Source organism: Megalobrama amblycephala, linkage group LG6, assembly GCF_018812025.1.
Source record: "Megalobrama amblycephala isolate DHTTF-2021 linkage group LG6, ASM1881202v1, whole genome shotgun sequence".
Classification (NCBI taxonomy): domain Eukaryota; kingdom Metazoa; phylum Chordata; class Actinopteri; order Cypriniformes; family Xenocyprididae; genus Megalobrama; species Megalobrama amblycephala.
Window position 1 is genome coordinate 9,247,248 of NC_063049.1, and position 17,995 is coordinate 9,265,242.

General features: G+C 37.1%; 1 protein-coding gene across 1 annotated transcript in view; it reads left to right on the top strand.

Moving 5' to 3' along the window:
* The first annotated feature begins 354 nt into the window (after nucleotides 1-354).
* The window catches only part of LOC125269844 (sacsin-like), a 32,208-nt gene continuing 14,567 nt past the window's right edge, over nucleotides 355-17,995 (top strand). Inside the window, exons 1-5 of the mRNA XM_048192859.1 lie at nucleotides 355-502; nucleotides 4,736-4,789; nucleotides 5,103-5,190; nucleotides 5,309-5,420; nucleotides 13,854-14,000. Coding sequence (XP_048048816.1) covers nucleotides 4,755-4,789; nucleotides 5,103-5,190; nucleotides 5,309-5,420; nucleotides 13,854-14,000 — 382 coding nt within the window. The 5' untranslated portion in view covers nucleotides 355-502; nucleotides 4,736-4,754. The remainder of the gene's footprint in view (nucleotides 503-4,735; nucleotides 4,790-5,102; nucleotides 5,191-5,308; nucleotides 5,421-13,853; nucleotides 14,001-17,995) is intronic.

Sequence of the window (17,995 nt, forward strand, 5' to 3'; positions counted from 1 at the left end):
TTTGGTTCACGTGTAGAGATTACAGTGACATGAACCAGTAAAAATGACTTCCAATAATCCTGAAAATGGGTAAAGGACAGAAGAAAGTCGTATTTGGAACGACATGGGGGTGGTTAAATTATGATGACAGAATTTTAATTTTAGGTGAGCTATCCTTTTAACTAAAAGCACAACCGACACTTTTCCAGAGCAAAGTTTGTTGCAGACGCACGTAACCCTTTTCAAGTTTGTATTTGGTTTGCAACAGGTAATTTTAGTGTATGATTAAGCTATTTTGAGTGAAAACTGACGACTCATTCATTGAACAATGAGTGAAGGAGGAGTGTAAGTTTCGTTTTCGCTAAACAGGATCCTTCTAGTGAACAGAAACCTAGAAAATCAGTGGGTTTATCAGTCTCATTCTGATCGCTGATTTCACTCTGCGGGTTCGAGAGGAGACGCATCAGGACCACATAAAAAATAAAAAAAAAACACTGAAGATAGGAGATAACCGCATGTAGAAGTAGGTACTAAGTTTTTGAAATGTTACTAATATAAAACAATACTAACCACAATACAACATAAATTATTTGTATTATACAATTATATAGGGCTACTGTATCCCAGCAAGCAATAGCCGTCATTTCACCGTCTCGGTTAACTATAGACCCGATATAGTCCGGCTATGTGTAACCCACTTTTAGCCAAAATAATCTTTCATTTGGTTACATGTCGTTTTTGCCAAAATAACTTGCGAGTTGTGTGATATTGCATCATGTAAGTGAAGTCAACAGTGATTACAAGGTGTTTGGTTTCACATCTTTGACATGTTATATTGTGTAGGCTGTGCGTAGCCACGATTTAGTTCGTAGTAAGACCGGCTATTTGTAGCCCCCATATAGTCAATCCTGATTTATTGTAGTTTTTGGACAGGAAGTGCATGAGATGGTTGATATCTCATCATGTTCGCAATGTCAATGATTTCTACAAGATTTAAGTGGCATTTCATGACATGGTCTATATGTAGTCACGATTTAGCTCTGAATTGGATAGGCTATGTGTAGTCTGCTTTTAGTCCACCCGGCGAAATCGAGGCAATTTATAGTCTAGTTTTTACGGCTTGGCTATAGCCCTGATTCAGACCAATGAGTGTAACCAAAATAGTGTTTATTTTCGACCACAAAGCTTGTGGGATTCTTGATATGCTTGCATTTATACATAAATATGCAAGTATAATATACATTTATATGCAAGTATATATTTGAAACAGCATATTTTTGCTGTCACACAATCCTACATTCTATATATATATATATATATATATATATATATATATATATATATATATATATATATATATATATCAGGGTATAGCCAAACCATAATTTAATTATAATTATATACCACACACATATATGACTATTTAATTTTAAGTTAATTTAAACATTTACAATTCTCAACCGCTAGATGGCAACTGTGGCTCTACTGAGACATGACCACTGGCAACGCGAGACTTGAACGTTAGCTCTCGATCACTGTTGCCAGATCTCGCGATAAACATTTCCGCATTTTACAACCGTTGGAGACGGCAAGCAACAGCAAATGTTAAAGCAAATTCTTTACTGCTTTTGGTCATGTAAGTATCTGTGTTTTTCATTTTGACATGTGTTTATTATTTATGTACATTATGTGTAGGAACCGTGACATTTTAGCGGGTAACAGTGCAGACAGTAAAACGTGGTTAGATTAACATACATGCACATGTACTGTAGTGTTTCCTTGTGCCCTAAAACTCTGTAATTATCTAAATACAAGGGGGTAAACATGAAACCTGTGCACCCTACTATTATTTGTTATGGAAGCCTTGTATATCTTTTAATCTTTTGATCATTATGGCATAAAAATATGAGTTTTTGATTTGGCAAGGCAAGTTTATTTTGTATAGCACATTTCAACAACAATGTTCAAGGTAATTCAAAGTGCTTTACATAAAACATGGAATTTATGGAACTAAAAATTAATCAGGTTGTTTTATAAACCAAAAAATATTGTTAACATTTTTTATTTAACTTTTTTTTTTTTGTCAATGTTTTATATTTTTATTATGTTACACTTTGTAATTTTCTTGTAATGTTTATTTGTATTGTATTTGTAAAATTTAATTTATTTATTTTTTTATCATTGTGCATTATCTTGAGTTCTTTTTCTAAATAAAACCTTTTATATTTAATTTGTTTGGACGGATTGTCATTTATGAGAACCTGTTATATTTAAGTGAAAAGAATCCTTTAGCCATTATTTTGTTGTCTATTGCATGTATAGATGTAATCATTCATTAGTAGTGTAATTGATGACTAGTCTATTTTTGGGTTATGGTTAGACGTCTATTAGATTTTCACTGACAGCCCAAATTCAGCCTTATTTTAGCCTAGACCCATATGCACCGTCTATTAGACATATGTAGTCGTCTAATAATCGTCTAATTGATGACTAGTCTACTCTTGGGTTATGGTTAGACGTCTATTAGATTTTCACTGACAGCCCAAATTCAGCCTTATTTTAGCCTAGACCCATATTCACCGTCTATTAGACATATATATGTAGTCGTCTAATAATCGTCTAATTGATGACTAGTCTATTTTTGGGTTATGGTTAGACGTCTATTAGATTTTCACTGACAGCCCAAATTTTGCCTTGTTTTAGCCTAGACGGCCGGGCTATGTTTTGACGGCTATTAGACGTCTAATAGACATAAAATTGCTTGCTGGGATGTAGCCTATAATAAAAATCGCATTTTGATTTTTAGCTATTTAACACGAAACTGAATAATCTATTTCACATAGGCTAGAAACATTTCTTATTTTGTCTTCTGGAAAACATGTCTTTACAAAATACCTTAAAAAAGAAAAGAAAATCAATATAGCTATATATAGCGGCACACACCAATTGTTGGGGTTCAAGCTCTTTAAGATCTTGCATGAATTTCAGAGATAAAAAGGACCGTTTTTAATATCCTCTCCTACCTATCCTGAATGCTTAATATATTTTGAAATGTTATTTTATTTTATTTTATGTTAATTATTGTTCTATAGAATAGGGAGTTTGAGAGATTTGTACTAGTTCACTTAATTTTTTTTAAAACATCTCAAAAATATTATATAGGCCTATTTTTAAAAACACATCGCATAATATAGGCTACAGTCATTTAAACACATGTAAAATGTGATAGCGCCTCCTGGTGTAATGTGTAGCCTTCTTGAACATCAGTAAATGTTTGCACATTTTGTAATAGTTGTGATATGAGTCACTCAGCTCAGTGTAAAAAGATGAATAAATGTTAGAAATCGGCAAACAGTCAGAAAATGCTGGAAAATCGAAGAATGCAGGAGCTGGAGGATTTTTCTGAAGAACAGTGGGCAGTTAACTGCTGGGACAAACAAAGGACTCATGAGCAACTATCACAAAATATGAAAACAAATTCGTCATAGATCATCCAGGTAACAACACATGGTATTATGAGTCAAGTGTGCAGTATGTACACATTTGAACGTTTCAGTTGATTAAATTCAATAATTATTTTCTCTTGTGGACTGTATGGAAAAATTATTTAGGGCAAAATGCAAATTTTTATGTTCCTTCTTATTACTTTTTTAAATGATTAACATTTTGCAGATTCTGCCAGGTGTATGCAATCTTATGAGCAGAACTGTGCTTTAGCTGACTTGTGCTGATATTCGGTAATGCGATATATCGCGATAATTAATATGCACGATATTGTTATCGTGGGCACTTCAAAATACCGTAAATAATAATTTATTACCAATTATTATTTTTTTTTTTTTTATAATGCAATTAAGAATACTTTCCCCATCAATCGTATAAAATGCACAACACCGCTGTATTCTGCATCAAAGGGACACGCTCTTGTTTTTCAGATGTAAACAAGCCCAATGTGCACAAGAAGCACATGGCGGAACGAGTGAAGGAGACGAGCTGAATGAAAGTGCACGTTCACTCTCTGACAGCAGAGGGCGCTGATGGAACAGCAGAATGCAGCGGTTACCCCGGAAACCCCGCAAACAAAGCTTTTTAAACAAGTTTTTAAAATGCTTCAAACAGCCATTCATTTTTTGTAATCTCAATGTTGTTCATCACAGCACCAAATACTTAAAAGGCTTAAGACTTAGACTTAAAGGGCTATTTATTTTCAAACTTAAACATTTTTATATTTTAATCTGGACTACAACATGCACTAATGATTAGAAATTATTTGTTATTGTTCAGTAAAACTTTGAGACATACGGCTTCATTAGTTAACATGTTAATTCATTATCACTAAACTGACAATGAAAAATACTTATAAAGCATTAATTATTCTTAGTTAATGTTAATTTCTTAGTTACTGTTTAATTACATTACTAAAATCAAAAGAACTTATTTAATGGACCTGAGATAAAACTAACAATGATCAGTTGTATTTCTTAACTAACATTAACAAAAAAAATAATACTTTCTGTAACAAATGTAGCTATTGCTCAATCTTAGTTAATGCATTAAGTAATGAGCCCTTATTGTGAAGTGTTACCTGTTGTTCTTTATTGCCTAATTCTTTTGCATTTTAATCTGTTTGAAAATTGTACTTTATATATTTTTTGTGTATTGTATTATTGTATTTAAACATTCAGAGTTCTTTTTGTTATTACAAAATAGTTCTTAAACCTGTTAAGTTTTTTTTTTTTTTTTTTTTTTTTAACAGGAGTATGTAAAGAAGAACAATGAGTTCAGCGTCCAGGCAAAAGAAGAAAAAGAAGTATGTGATTTTATTCACTGCATGTTTTATTCTTAAGCCCATAATATGGTGGAGTGGAGTGTTAGTAAAGTGCACTGAGAGTTATTCCATAAAGCACATTTATGCAACAAAAAAAAAGTCATATTAGCCAATAAGCTCTTATGTTTTACAGACAATCCCAAACATACTAACAATTTTTAGTGTGCCATGCATACTAACAAACTCTAGCATTAATGAAGCTGATTTTGTATTTAGTCTATTACACAATGAACTTTGAATTTGCTCTGTAAGTGTTTTGTACAGTTTGTGATAAACTTTACATTGTTCAATGCAGAAATAAATTTGGTGCGACATCCCCACCGTTCATTGATTACCTGAAAGAAATTTTGAGAAGGTACCCAGATGGGGGACAAATACTGAAGGTAAGGAAAAAAAATAAAACCTTTATGTATTGCATGAATATTTCATTATTGTTGAATGATATGCATTTTATATCTCGTCATCATATCTGTTGATAATATTTATCCTGTAATGTATCAGGAGCTGATACAGAATGCAGATGATGCAGGAGCTTCACATGTGGTGTTTATTCATGATGAGAGGCATTATGGGACTCAGAGCCTGTGGACTGAAGAGCTCGGAAAGTATCAAGGTATTTGTGATGTAAACACTGGGAGCAGATTTAAGACGTGGACACACTAGACTTTAAGTCATCATGAAATCAATCATCATGAATCAAAATTGACCGAGTGCTAGTGCACATTACTAGTCTTGTGGTGAACAATTAATCCATGCAAGTTAATATACAAAAAGAAAATATGTTTGTCATGGTAATCTTTAATCAAAATCTGAATACTTGTTTCCTCTCTGGAATGGCGTTCCTTCTCTGATGTGGTCAGTTTGATGGCTGGGTTGAATAATCACTTCCCTCCAACCTTCAGTCTGCTATGAGCAAGGGATCTAATAAAACCCCGCCCTCTAGTCAATATTCCATTTCCTTTGGAAATACATCACAACAATGAAGTTGGTTGAAACGTCTGGTTCACAAGGACTTTAAGCTTTCTAAAGTATTTTAGAGCCCGTAGCATTTGTCTTCATTCATGTGTCACAACCATGAAGAGTTCAGGAGTTTTGCTGCTTACCTTCTGTTTTTTAAATGGGGAAGGAGTTTGTTTTTTATAGTAAATCAATCTTTTATTTCAGAGATCAATATTTTTTCTATACTGATGTGTGCATATATTTTCATATGTATTTCACAAATTACTTGTTTTTTACTCTTTCAAAAGTTTTTTTTACCAGGAACACACTACAAGACTGTCAGGCAGATTCTGAATGTAATTTGGTCGTAAAGACTGATCATGCCCAAAAGCATGGGTCTGTTCCGGTTGTGCTCAGCCAGTGTCTGCAGATTATAGTCTTAGAATTTAAGAACCAGCTGTTGCCAGTTTAATGTTTAATTTGCGACTGACGCAACTTTGCAGTAGAGATGCATTCCCTGTCAAACATCATTCATTTTCCGGTTTTTGATGTTTCTTTTGTATTATTTCATAAGATAACATTGCAAGTTAATTGTTTTTATGCTATTTATTTTGTTCTGCAAACGAAAAAAAGTTTCTGTAAAAATTCAAAATAAGCAGTTATTTCTCTCATTTAAAAAAATACAATAAGTAGCTATCCTTTTATTTCGACCTGGAGTCTAATAAAAGTTTAACAGAATAAATAAAATAGTAGCTTATGTAGGCTATTTAACTGTAGTTGTTTCTGAATATTTATTAATTTAAATAGTCTAACGAATAAAAACATCACAAACATGACATTTGTAAATAAAAGAATTGTATATATTCACTTTAATTATATGTAATATATTTGAGGAAATATGATGAGGAAATACAGTGCACTGAATATCTCTGCAGCTCTTCTGTTGACAGAAGTCATGCTTTCACAGTTTCCAGTGTTGGCAGTCCCGTTGAATAGCATATTGAGAGTGTTGTACATTTAGTGTAGACTGATAAAATGAACATTAAAATATACAAATAACATTTTAAATTACTTCTGTTTCGGAATAAATAAGGTAGTTGTTACATGTGCCCTGGGTCTGTGTTCATCAACTTGGTCATATGGACTCCATTTCCCACAATTCCCCATCGAGAAACCAATCACACACTCACACCTGTTTCCCATCAGTGACACTTTATAAGCTGCACTCAAACACACACACACACACACACACACACACATTGCTGAGTATTGTTTAACCTTTGTTCTACCTTGTCTCTGTGTTCTTATCTTTGCCTAGCCTTGCCTGTGTTTTGACCCTGGACTGGTTCCATGTTTGATGATTGTTTGCTGCCTGCCTTGACCATAGCCTGTGTTTGGATTACTCTTTTATCAGTTCGTATCAGTTTGCTGGTGTATGACCTACTGCCTGTACGACAACGCTCTTATTAATAAAGCCTGCACGTGGATCTCCAACTCCGTTGTCCCGCTCTCCATCCGTTACAGTAGTATTTTATTTAGTTCTAACTGGTACTCTGAACCGGAACCGTTTTTGCCCTGAATTTGAGAATAGCCTATCAGTCTACATTATTGCTTGATTATAGGTTTAACGAAATTAATTAGACATAATGAATGTGTCTACTCAGGTGATAATGGCAAAAGAAAAATGTGAAAGAGATTTTTTTATTATTATTCAAGACACATTGCTGTGGTATCAACATGCATTTATCATTTATTCAGTCACCATAAAAATATCTACCTTCACCATGAACCTAAAATTTGGGTTCAATTCCATTTTCTTCAACAGTTGTCATCACAGTATTAATTTCAAACACAAATTTGATAAGAGCACAATAGAAATTATAACAGGGCATTATGTTTAACATCAATAAAACCACCAGTGTTGTCGGCAGGGTTTTTTCTGCACAAATTCCATATAAGTAGTGGCAGCTGTCTGTTGACATCCATGTTTGTTTCGGTACTTAATCCCAGACAGTTGAGTTAAGTGTGTTGGGTATTGACTGACTCAGTCATTGGGTTTATGCTCTTCTCTGACTGTCAAAGACTAAACTCTGCTTCAGTCGATGGAACGTCTTACGCAAACTCCATACTGAGAAAAGAGATCCTCTGCACAGGGGAGAGTTTGCTCTTTTCCCAGTTGACCCAAAGACCCAATTGGCTGAGGTGACTGAGCACCAGGTCCCTGTGTTCGCATAACTGATCTTGCGATGGTGTCAAAGAGCAGCTCCCTCCATGTTTCATGTGTCACCTGTTTCAGGGCATCTTGACTGGACTGGCTGGGGGCCTGCTTGTGACCAGCTCCAGGATGCTGCTTAGTTGGAAGCTGATGCTGCGTGGGAGGGGGGCAGACAAAGGAGGGTGTCCTCAGTGTTGAGTGGTTGGGTGGATGCAGCAGCTGTCCACCGGCGTGATGTGTTTAACGGCCTCAGTCTGCTTCTGTGCGGCCTTGAACTGCTGGGCGAAGCTCTCGACTGCGTTGCAGAAGAGGCCGGTCTGGGACAGGAAGGAATTTAGAATTTTATCAGCATCCCTCATGTCGGCCAGACCCAGCCAGAGATGGCGTTCCTGGACCATCAAAGTGGATATCGCCACAGTATCCTTCGTCGCTTGTAGCGCGAGGTCCGTTATGGTACAAAGTTCTTTGAGCGCTTAGGTTTGATGCACCTGCAGTAAAGTAATGGCATGTAGAGCGGAGGCACCCGCAGGCTCTGTAGGCATTGCCAGTTAAACTAGATGAATACGTACAGGCCCTCGAGGGGAGACACTGGTTGGGGGAGACACCCCGCCCAGTGGAAGCGGTGCTCAGATACAATTGCATCGCAACTGACTGCTCCACTTGTACCCCTTGGCTGCCCCACCATAGAGGGTGTAAAGTAAGTAAGTAAAGTTTATTTATATAGCACCTTTCACAGACAAGGAGGGGTCACAATGTGCAATAAAAATAACATCAAACAAATAATAGAAATATGCATTAATACACTCTACAAATACCATCAATACAAATTTAATAACAGGCAAACCATATTGGTAATTAAAAGCTTGTCCAAAAAGATATGTCTTTAGATGTTTTTTAAAAGACTCCACAGAACCCATAGTTCTCAACGTAAATGGAAGAGAGTTACAGAGCCTTGGAGCTACTTCACAGAAAGCAAGATCACCATGTTTTAAGACGTGTTCTGGGAATAGTTAAAAGGTCTTGGCCTGAAGACCTCAGAGACCAACCAGGGGTGTGTGCATGCAATAGGTCCTGTATATAAGAGGGTGCTTGTCCATGCAAGGCCCTGTAAGTAATAACTAAAATTTTGAAATGCACTCTAAAATGAATAGGAAGTCAATGAAGTGACCTAAGCACAGGAGTAATGTGCGACCTCCTGCTGGACCAAGTCAAAAGCCTAGCAGCTGCATTCTGTACAATTTGTAATCGATCCATAGAAGATTTGTTCAAACACGTGTACAAAGCATTACAATAGTCCAACTGTGAAGAAATAAAAACATGAACAATCATCTCCATTTCTTTTTTCCAAACCATAGATCTAATCTTAGCAATGTTCCTGAGATGGAAAAAACAGGAACGAAATACAGATTTAGCATGACTGTTAAAACACATGGATCTTTTAAAAATAACACCCAAATTTCTTATGTCACCGCAGTGACAAAAACTCCTGTCAGAAAGATAAGAAGAAAACCAGTCCAGAGCTGATCCAGAGATGCCCATCAGAGAGTTCAGTCTACCAATCAGTGCAGTGATCAACAGTGTCAAATGCTGCGCTGAGATCTAGCAAGACCAGCATAGAACATTTACCTGTATCAGCAGACATCAAAATGTCATTTGAAACCCTAAGGAGGGCAGTTTCAGTTGAATAGTTTTTGAATAGTTTTATGAGCCTCCAGAACATTATTTAACTGCATTGCCACAACTATTTCTATGATTTTAGAGATAAAAGGCATTTTAAAAATAGGCCAATAATTCTTAAATACAAAGTACTGTCATGAAACTCTAATGGGCAGGCTAATAGGTCCTTTAACTCACCTGCTTGTAATCACATCATTATCTATAGGACACAGATGATTGTTTCCTGCTGTATTAGTAGCCAATGAGCTTGTGTGCTTGTGTGCAATCTTCAAATACATGAGTAGCATTTGCCTAGCAGTGCAGCGCACTTCAGAAACCCTCTACCTTCCCCAGCTCCACCTGTATAGATCTGCTAAGGGTAATTTATATATGCTATATTGTACAGCAGCAGCATGTCTTACTTGCTCACAGCAGCGTGTTGTGTATGTATTGGCAGTAGCAAGTCCCGTACTTGCTCTGCAGCAGCAGCAGCAATAATCAACAGCAGCAGCAATAAAAGCAGCAGCGTAGCAGATCTATTCCGCCAAGACCAAACATATCAACATTGTCATACCCATGACCATGCCAAACACTCCGAGAGTTGTCATGACAGAAATGATGTTACATTACATGTGGTGAGGGTTAAGGAAGAATCGGCTTCTGCTTCTGGCAGTAAAAGGTGCCGTCCATGACCTAGTAAGCTCCTCATGCACTTCTGGGAAGAATGGGACTGGGGCGGGATGCTAAGAACCAGCATGAGCCACCCCGAGAAACCAAATCCAACCTTGTGGGCTTGGGACATGGTGGAGGATTCCACTCGAGCATGACCCTCTCGACAGCTCAGGCAAGCATAACCATCAACTCTGGGTCTGACTCAGACAATGCTACTGTTTCTGAAGGAGGCGACGCAGCCAACTCATCATCCCCAGAGAGAGTAGGGTCACCCTCCCATGCAGCAATCAACATCTGGATTGGCTCCAAGCGAAAAGCTGAAATGCGTTGCACCTGCTGCCTATTTATACCCACGTAGCAATGCGTGGCAGTCAGATGCAAATATTGCATGACAATGTGCATTGACTTGTTTAGTTTACACTCAAAGTAAATTGGTCTCTCAGACGAGATTCCCAATTCGTTGGTCACTGACGTGACGTCAAACGCGACCAATTTCCTACTACTAAATTCAGAAAAAAACAGAGATTCTAATTATTGGACCAAAAACCTCTGCAGGTAATAACCTAGAATACTGTCTAAAACTGGATGGCTGCTCTGTTAAGTATTCGTCGTCAGTTAGGAACCTGGGTGCTCTTTGATACCAATTAGGGCTGCACGATATATCGCATGAGATTGTCACGCGCATTTCATCAGTAAAGCCGGTTCCCTGATTACCGCTAAATCGCCTTCACCTGCTTTCAAATGGAGCGGCATTTAATAGACAGAGCCGTAGATCACTGAAAAGCCACGCAATATCGCGTTCATTATCGAAGGCGATTCATCTGCGATATGAACGCGATATTGCGTGGCTTTTCAGTGATCTACGGCTCTGTCTATTAAATGCCGCTCCATTTGAAAGCAGGTGATGGCGATTTAGCCACAATGAAAGCCACAATTCTAGCATTTGTAATACAGCAATCTTCCATCTTAAAAATATATCTAAACTACGACATATGCTCTCAATGACAAATGCGGAACAGTTAGTTCATGCGTTCATGACCTCAAGGCTAGATTACTGTAATGCTCCACTGAGTGGTTGCCCTTCTTACTAGAACCAGGAAGTATGACCATATTAGCCCAGTTCTGTCAACACTGCATTGGCTCCCTGTTAACAATCTGGAGTGGGGAAACATGCCGGCGTGTTTTGCAGGATTTTTTTCACATTGCAGCAAAACAGACTTAAAATACTCCGTCATTTTTTTGTCATAGAGACATAAGTAATATATCAATTGAAACTATAGAATGTCTTCTTTTATTTGTGTACACTTAGAGTAAAGACAAAATGTTGTGCTTTTTGCAAAATAAAGAAAACTAACATGATGCGTGATCTGTCGTCTCCCTCTGAACAAAGTCCAATCTGATAGTTCTCAGAAAATGAACTGTAACTTAGTGAATACTAATGACACAAAAATGAGACTTATGTCTAAAGAAACATTGAAATGTCAGGTTTTAAATCGTGTCAAATTGAAAACAAATATTCTCTGTTTATGTAATCTGAATGAAAATAGAGCCATGTCAGACATCCGTGATTCAGCTCATTATCCGCTAATTCAGCCACACCCACGGAGCGAGCGCTATTCAGATGCAAATTCTGAGGCAATACATGTATACATCATCACAATCATGTATTTATTATCTTCAAAAGTGTTTATCTGCATGTTATAGCCATGGTTAGCGATCTCTGGAAGCCTCTGTTAGTTCCTGGAATGTCACATGGTATGTCTGCTCTTCATTAGGAGTCATTTGTGGACTAAAGGTGCACAGAGCGCCCTCTGGCTGCAAGTATGAATTGAAAACACGGTAGATCAGAGTATCCAGCACTCATTGTGATGACAATAAATATAGAATAAATATTACTCCTCTGTATAGAAAATTGACAAACATATGAGAATCCATCAATATTTCTCCAAATGTGCATGCTTTTAAGCTAAAAGCCTATATGAAATGCCATTGAGGTAACATGAATGTTCAGACGCTTTGCATCACAGAAATACATTATATTTTAAAGTATATAATAGAATACCATTATTTTAAATTGCAATATTTCACAGTATTGCTGTTTTTCTGTATGTTTGATATACAGCATGATGAGCTTTAGACATGTTCACAGAGGGTTTTTTCACATAGCCTACCTGACTGAAAGGGCGCATTATGCGGGTCATTATGCAGGACATTATGCAGGTCTTTGTCTTCTCAGGTGTGAATCACAGCATTATTCATGAAGATTCACGCCTCCACGCATACTGTGTTTCTTGACAAAAAAAGTCTTACAAAATTTAAATATCTACATTGTTTTATATGAACAAGTAGGCAGGATAATTTTTACTTCATTTTGAAGCAAAAATTCTAGTCTGCAACCTACAATACCCAGAAGTCTTGTGAACACATATTTAATATTTATTTTTTGGCCTTATTACAGTGACTCAAGTTTTTTGTTTTTTCAATAACCATGCATAAACGTTATTCCTTCAAAAATACAAACATGTACATACATGTTGCTCACATATTATGGTAGCCAAGTTTATGCTGAATACAGTGTAATGACACCTTTTCCATTAATATGTTTATGAACAACTGAAAAAAGCACAAATGTCAGGGCATGTCAAAACTTCTCCAGGGCCCCAAATCAGCCTCAGACTCCAGAGGGTTAAACATCATATAGATTTTAAAATCTTACTAATTACTTACAAAGCACTAAATGGTTTAGCTCCCCAGTACCTGAGCGAGCTCTTAACGCATTACAGTCCTTCACATCTATTGCGATCTCAGAATTCAGACCAGCTGATAATACCTAGAATATCAAAATCAACCGTAGGTGGTAGATCCTTCTCTTATTGGGCACCTAAACTCTGGAACAATCTTTCTAGCATTGTTCGGGAAGCAGACATGCTCTGTCAGTTTAAATCTAGACTAAAAACGCATCTCTTTACCCTGGCTTACACATAACACATTATCAGTTGATGTTTTCAAATCCATTAAAGGATTGTTAGGCTGCATAAATTAGGTCCGCTGGAACCGGGAACACTTCCTATTATACCAGATGTACTTGTTACATCAGAAGAAGAATGGCATCTACGCTAATTAGTCTCTCTGTTTATCCCGAGGTTTATCGTAGTCAGCCGGATCCACACCATAAATACTTTGACTGTTGCGATCCCAATCGGACTTATGAAAGCTGCCTGAATCATAATCAAGCACTGTTCGCTGTTGACCAGAGGTTTTCTTTAAGAGTTGCTGTGCAGCCAAAAATTATATACCAGTTATCACTGTAAAGCTGCTTTGACACAATCTGCATTGTAAAAAGTGGTGTATAAATAAAGGTGACTTGAATTGACTTGACTTGGCATGTGTTGAGTTCAGTCTTGTTTCAGCTAGTCATGTCCCCAGCTTTAGCTACTTTGGGAGCAACCACAATAATAAATTAGATACACTTTGCCATTAATAACTGACATCTGCTTTCCTCTTTTGAAAAGTTCCACTGTTGTATCTCATACTGATCAGCTGTTTGTATCTTTGATCTGGCAGGACCTGCTCTCTATGCCTTCAATGATGCAGCCTTCACAGAGGAAGACTGGGAGGGAATTCAGAGAGTTGGCAGAAGCATCAAGCAGGATGACCCAACAAAAGTTGGGAGATTTGGGATCGGCTTCAACTCTGTTTATCACATTACAGGTGAAATATGCTACATTAACATATTGGCTCATATGACTTTTTTGGATATTCTACTAAGTGCCTGCTGATTAGAAATCCTATAATATCACTTGTTGATTTATGTAGCATTAACATCACAATTTATGACACAACGCTACCCCGCCTTTGACAAGTTTTTCTGGAAATCCCTGTTTTCACTGTTTCATTGGCTGGGGGTGCTACTACATATCCTCTGAAATAGTACAGAATCTCTGGATCCAAAAACAAGCAAAGTAAAAGATCTGCATAAACCAGAAGGAGTGGATTAACGTAGATTAATGTAAGTTAAAGGGTTAGTTCACTCAAAAATGAAAATTCTGTCATTACTCACCCTCATGTCGTTCCAAACCCGTAAGACCTTTGTTCATCTTCAGAACACAAATTAAGATATTTTTGATAAAATCCGATGGCTCAGTGAGGCCTGCATTGCCAGCAAGATAATTAAACACTTTCAAATGCCCAGAAGCCAGAAAGGTACTAAAGACATATTTAAAACAGTTCATGTGACTACAGTGGTTCAACCTGCACCAAAAAACAAAATAACGACTTTATTCAACAATGTCTGGTGATGGGTGATTTCAAAACACTGCTTCATGAAGCTTCAAAGCTTTACAAATATTTTGTTTTGAATCAGTGGTTCGGAGTGTGTATCAAACTGCCAAAGTCACGTGAACCATTGAATTTTCAAAACGTTTCAAAGTTTCGAAGCCTCGTTTACTGAAATCACGTGACTTTGGCAGTTTGATACATGCTCTGACACAGTCACAGTCAACTGTTTTAAATATATCTTTAGTACCTTTCTGGGCTTTGAAAGTGTTAATTATCTTGCTGTCAATGGAGGTCTCACTGATCCACCAGATTTTATCAAAAATATCTTAATTTGTGTTCCGAAGATGAACGGAGGTCTTACAGGTGTGGAACGACATGGGGGTGAGTAATTGATGACATCATTTTCATTTTTAGGTGAACTAATCCTTTAATTTACGTTAAAGCTGCAGTAGGTAACTTTTGTAAAAATGTATTTTTTACATATTTGTTAAATCTGTCATTATGTCCTGACAGTAGAATATGAGACAGATAATCTGTGAAAAAATCAAGCTCCTCTGGCTCCTCCCAGTGGTCCTATTGCCATTTGCAGAAATACACCGCTCCCGGTAAGAAACAACCAATCAGAGCCAGGAGGAGTGTCTTAGCAGTGTCAATCAAGCTCGCATGCGGGCTGATCTCACCCCTCTCATGCACAGCGCCAGCGCATACAGGAGTTCAAATTCAAGATCACCGGTGTGCCGCAGCTTTGCTTATGGCGGAAAAACAATCCAAACTGCCAATTCCTCGAGTGGCACCTGCTCACAAAATAAAGACGGGTAAACGGAAAAAGACAGATGACGATGATAAAAAAGCCAAAAAGAAAGAATTAGATAGAGCCCGAAATAAAACGAGGGTAAATATTGGAGCGGCTTTTCCGAGGTGGAGGGAGCTACGTGTCCTGAAAGGATTAAAAACCGATGCAGAGTTAGCCACATTTCTGCTTGACAAGTAAGTATCCCTGCTTGATTTGTTTCACTTTTTAAGAACTACACAACTAAGATAATTTCAAAACAGGCCTGCCCGTCCCCAGCCTGATGCTCCGCGCACACCACGGTTTCCTCTTCTCCCCGCCCGTTGACTCCTCGAAGGCGCTGTGGGTATGAATTCCTCATCGGAGCCCATTGACTCGGTGTCAAAACTCTAGCCGCATAACATACAGATAAAATGTCACGCACTGTGCAAAGCAACTATTGAAACCTACTAATTCACTGGCTTGTCATGTTGCTGAAATAATGTACTAGCAAACCTTATTTAGCATTACATATCGATAGAATAATTACTTGCATACTGTAACGTTAGTTACCGTTATATTATCATACTAATTATTTATTACTTATAGAAATAGTGCAACGTCATATAGTTACATTACATGTATTGCAAAATACGTAATGTTTTGAGGACCAAGTTTGTAGTCAAAGTATGGGCAGGCCATAGTCAGTGTAAATCATATTGATGATGTTTCGTCTATACCAGTGAATGTGCCATAACTGTTTATCCGCCTTACTAGCCTGCGCGTTCACGGCAGGCTCCGTTGTGATGGGGGAGGAGCTGTGGAGGGAGGGCTGTAGCGCAGCATAGAGCAAGGGGGAGTGACCTGTGAGTTGTGCTTGTTCAAATTTTCAGGCTAAGTCAAGGTTTTCTAAAAACTCCCTACAGCAGCTTTAATTTACGTTAATCTACGTTAATCCACTCCGATGGCTCAATGAGGCCTGCATTGCCAGCAAGATAATTAAACACTTTTAAATGCCCAGAAGCCAGAAAGGTACTAAAGACATATTTAAAACAGTTCATGTGATCATCGTTCAACAGCATATAAATCAAAACTGCCAAACGTTACCGAATGAAATGTCAAACCCATGAAGAGGAAACGACTGTGAAGCTTCATCTGTGTTTTCATCATCATTCTAAATCTGATCTGATCTGACTGGAGATAGTCTTTGACAAAAACAAAATGTTCTCAACTTTTTGTTCAAAAATGTTTGCATTTTTTATGAAACTTACCCACATTTGAATGTTGATAAAAACAAACAAACAAACAAAAATCAGAAGCTCTGTTCTTTCTTTTGATATATTGTATGTTCACATATTCATACAACAAAATATTCTGGAGGGCCACGAAAGTTTTATATATTATTAAATATTATCAAAAATACTGGTGCTGGCTGGCAACTATTTTAGGAAAAACTGGTGGGGAAAGAGTTAATGTCTTACAAACAGACAAACGCGCTGCAAATAGGACTGCTCATAATCAGAATGTTAACAAACAAAACGAAAAAACTCACCTTTCAGGTGCACACCACCTAAGAGTAAACATGAACAATCCCAGCCAGCGGTCCCACCAGACAGGTACGTCAATGTGTTCCCTATAACATTTTCGTTGTGGTCTTTGCCAGTCTCGGCGCCAGGACAAACGATTTGGGGGATATTATTTTGCGTTAAAATATTATTAATAAATGATTAATAATAAATAATATATATTTTTAATAATTTACTTAATTTTATGTTTCAAATCCCAGTCAATTATTCACTGCAGAAAGTGAAAGTAAAAACTCAGCGATGAGAGCTTTACTTCAACATGTTCTGATAACTATTTAACCTTAATTTATTTCTTAATTTCTCTTGTGGCCCATACTTATTGAAAAAAAAAAAAAAAAATGAGAAGAGATATAGGTGTTAGGCTACTTAAAAAAAAAAAAAAAGTAACACCTATATCTCTTTTCATTTTTTTTTCAATACGTATGGGCCACAAGAGAAATATTAAGAAATAAATTAAGGTTAAATAGTTATCAGAACATGTTGAAGTAGAGCTCTCATCGCTGAGTTTTTACTTTCACTTTAGCTGAGTTTTTCTAATTAGCTAATCTCATCGCGTCGGTTATGCATGATGCACTATAAATTATTGCGGGGCAAATTATTATTAATTATTAATTCTAAAAGTAGCCTAATCATTATCGTCACCGTCATCATCATCCTTCAGATCATCGCAGAAGGACTTGAGATGGCTGGGCCTGGTATGTGCTATTTGCAGCGCGTTTCACTATTTGTAAGTGTTGTGGGATTTGCAGCGCATGTGTTGTCAAACTGATGAAGATGTTTTCTTTATTTGCAGCGCGTTTCACTATTTGTAAGTGTTGTGGAATTTGCAGCGCATGTGTTGTCAAACTGATAAAGACGTTTTCTTTATTTGCATGTGTTTTCTTCATTTGCAGGGCGTTGAGCTCTCTCGGCCACCGTACTCTTTACACCTTTAGTCCACAAATTCATAATATAAAGAAGAAAAGGAACTAGGAACTAACGGCATGTCTTCTAGAGATCGCTAACCATTGCTGTAACATCCAAATAAACCTTTTCAAGACAATAAATACACGATTGAGACGATGAATGCATGT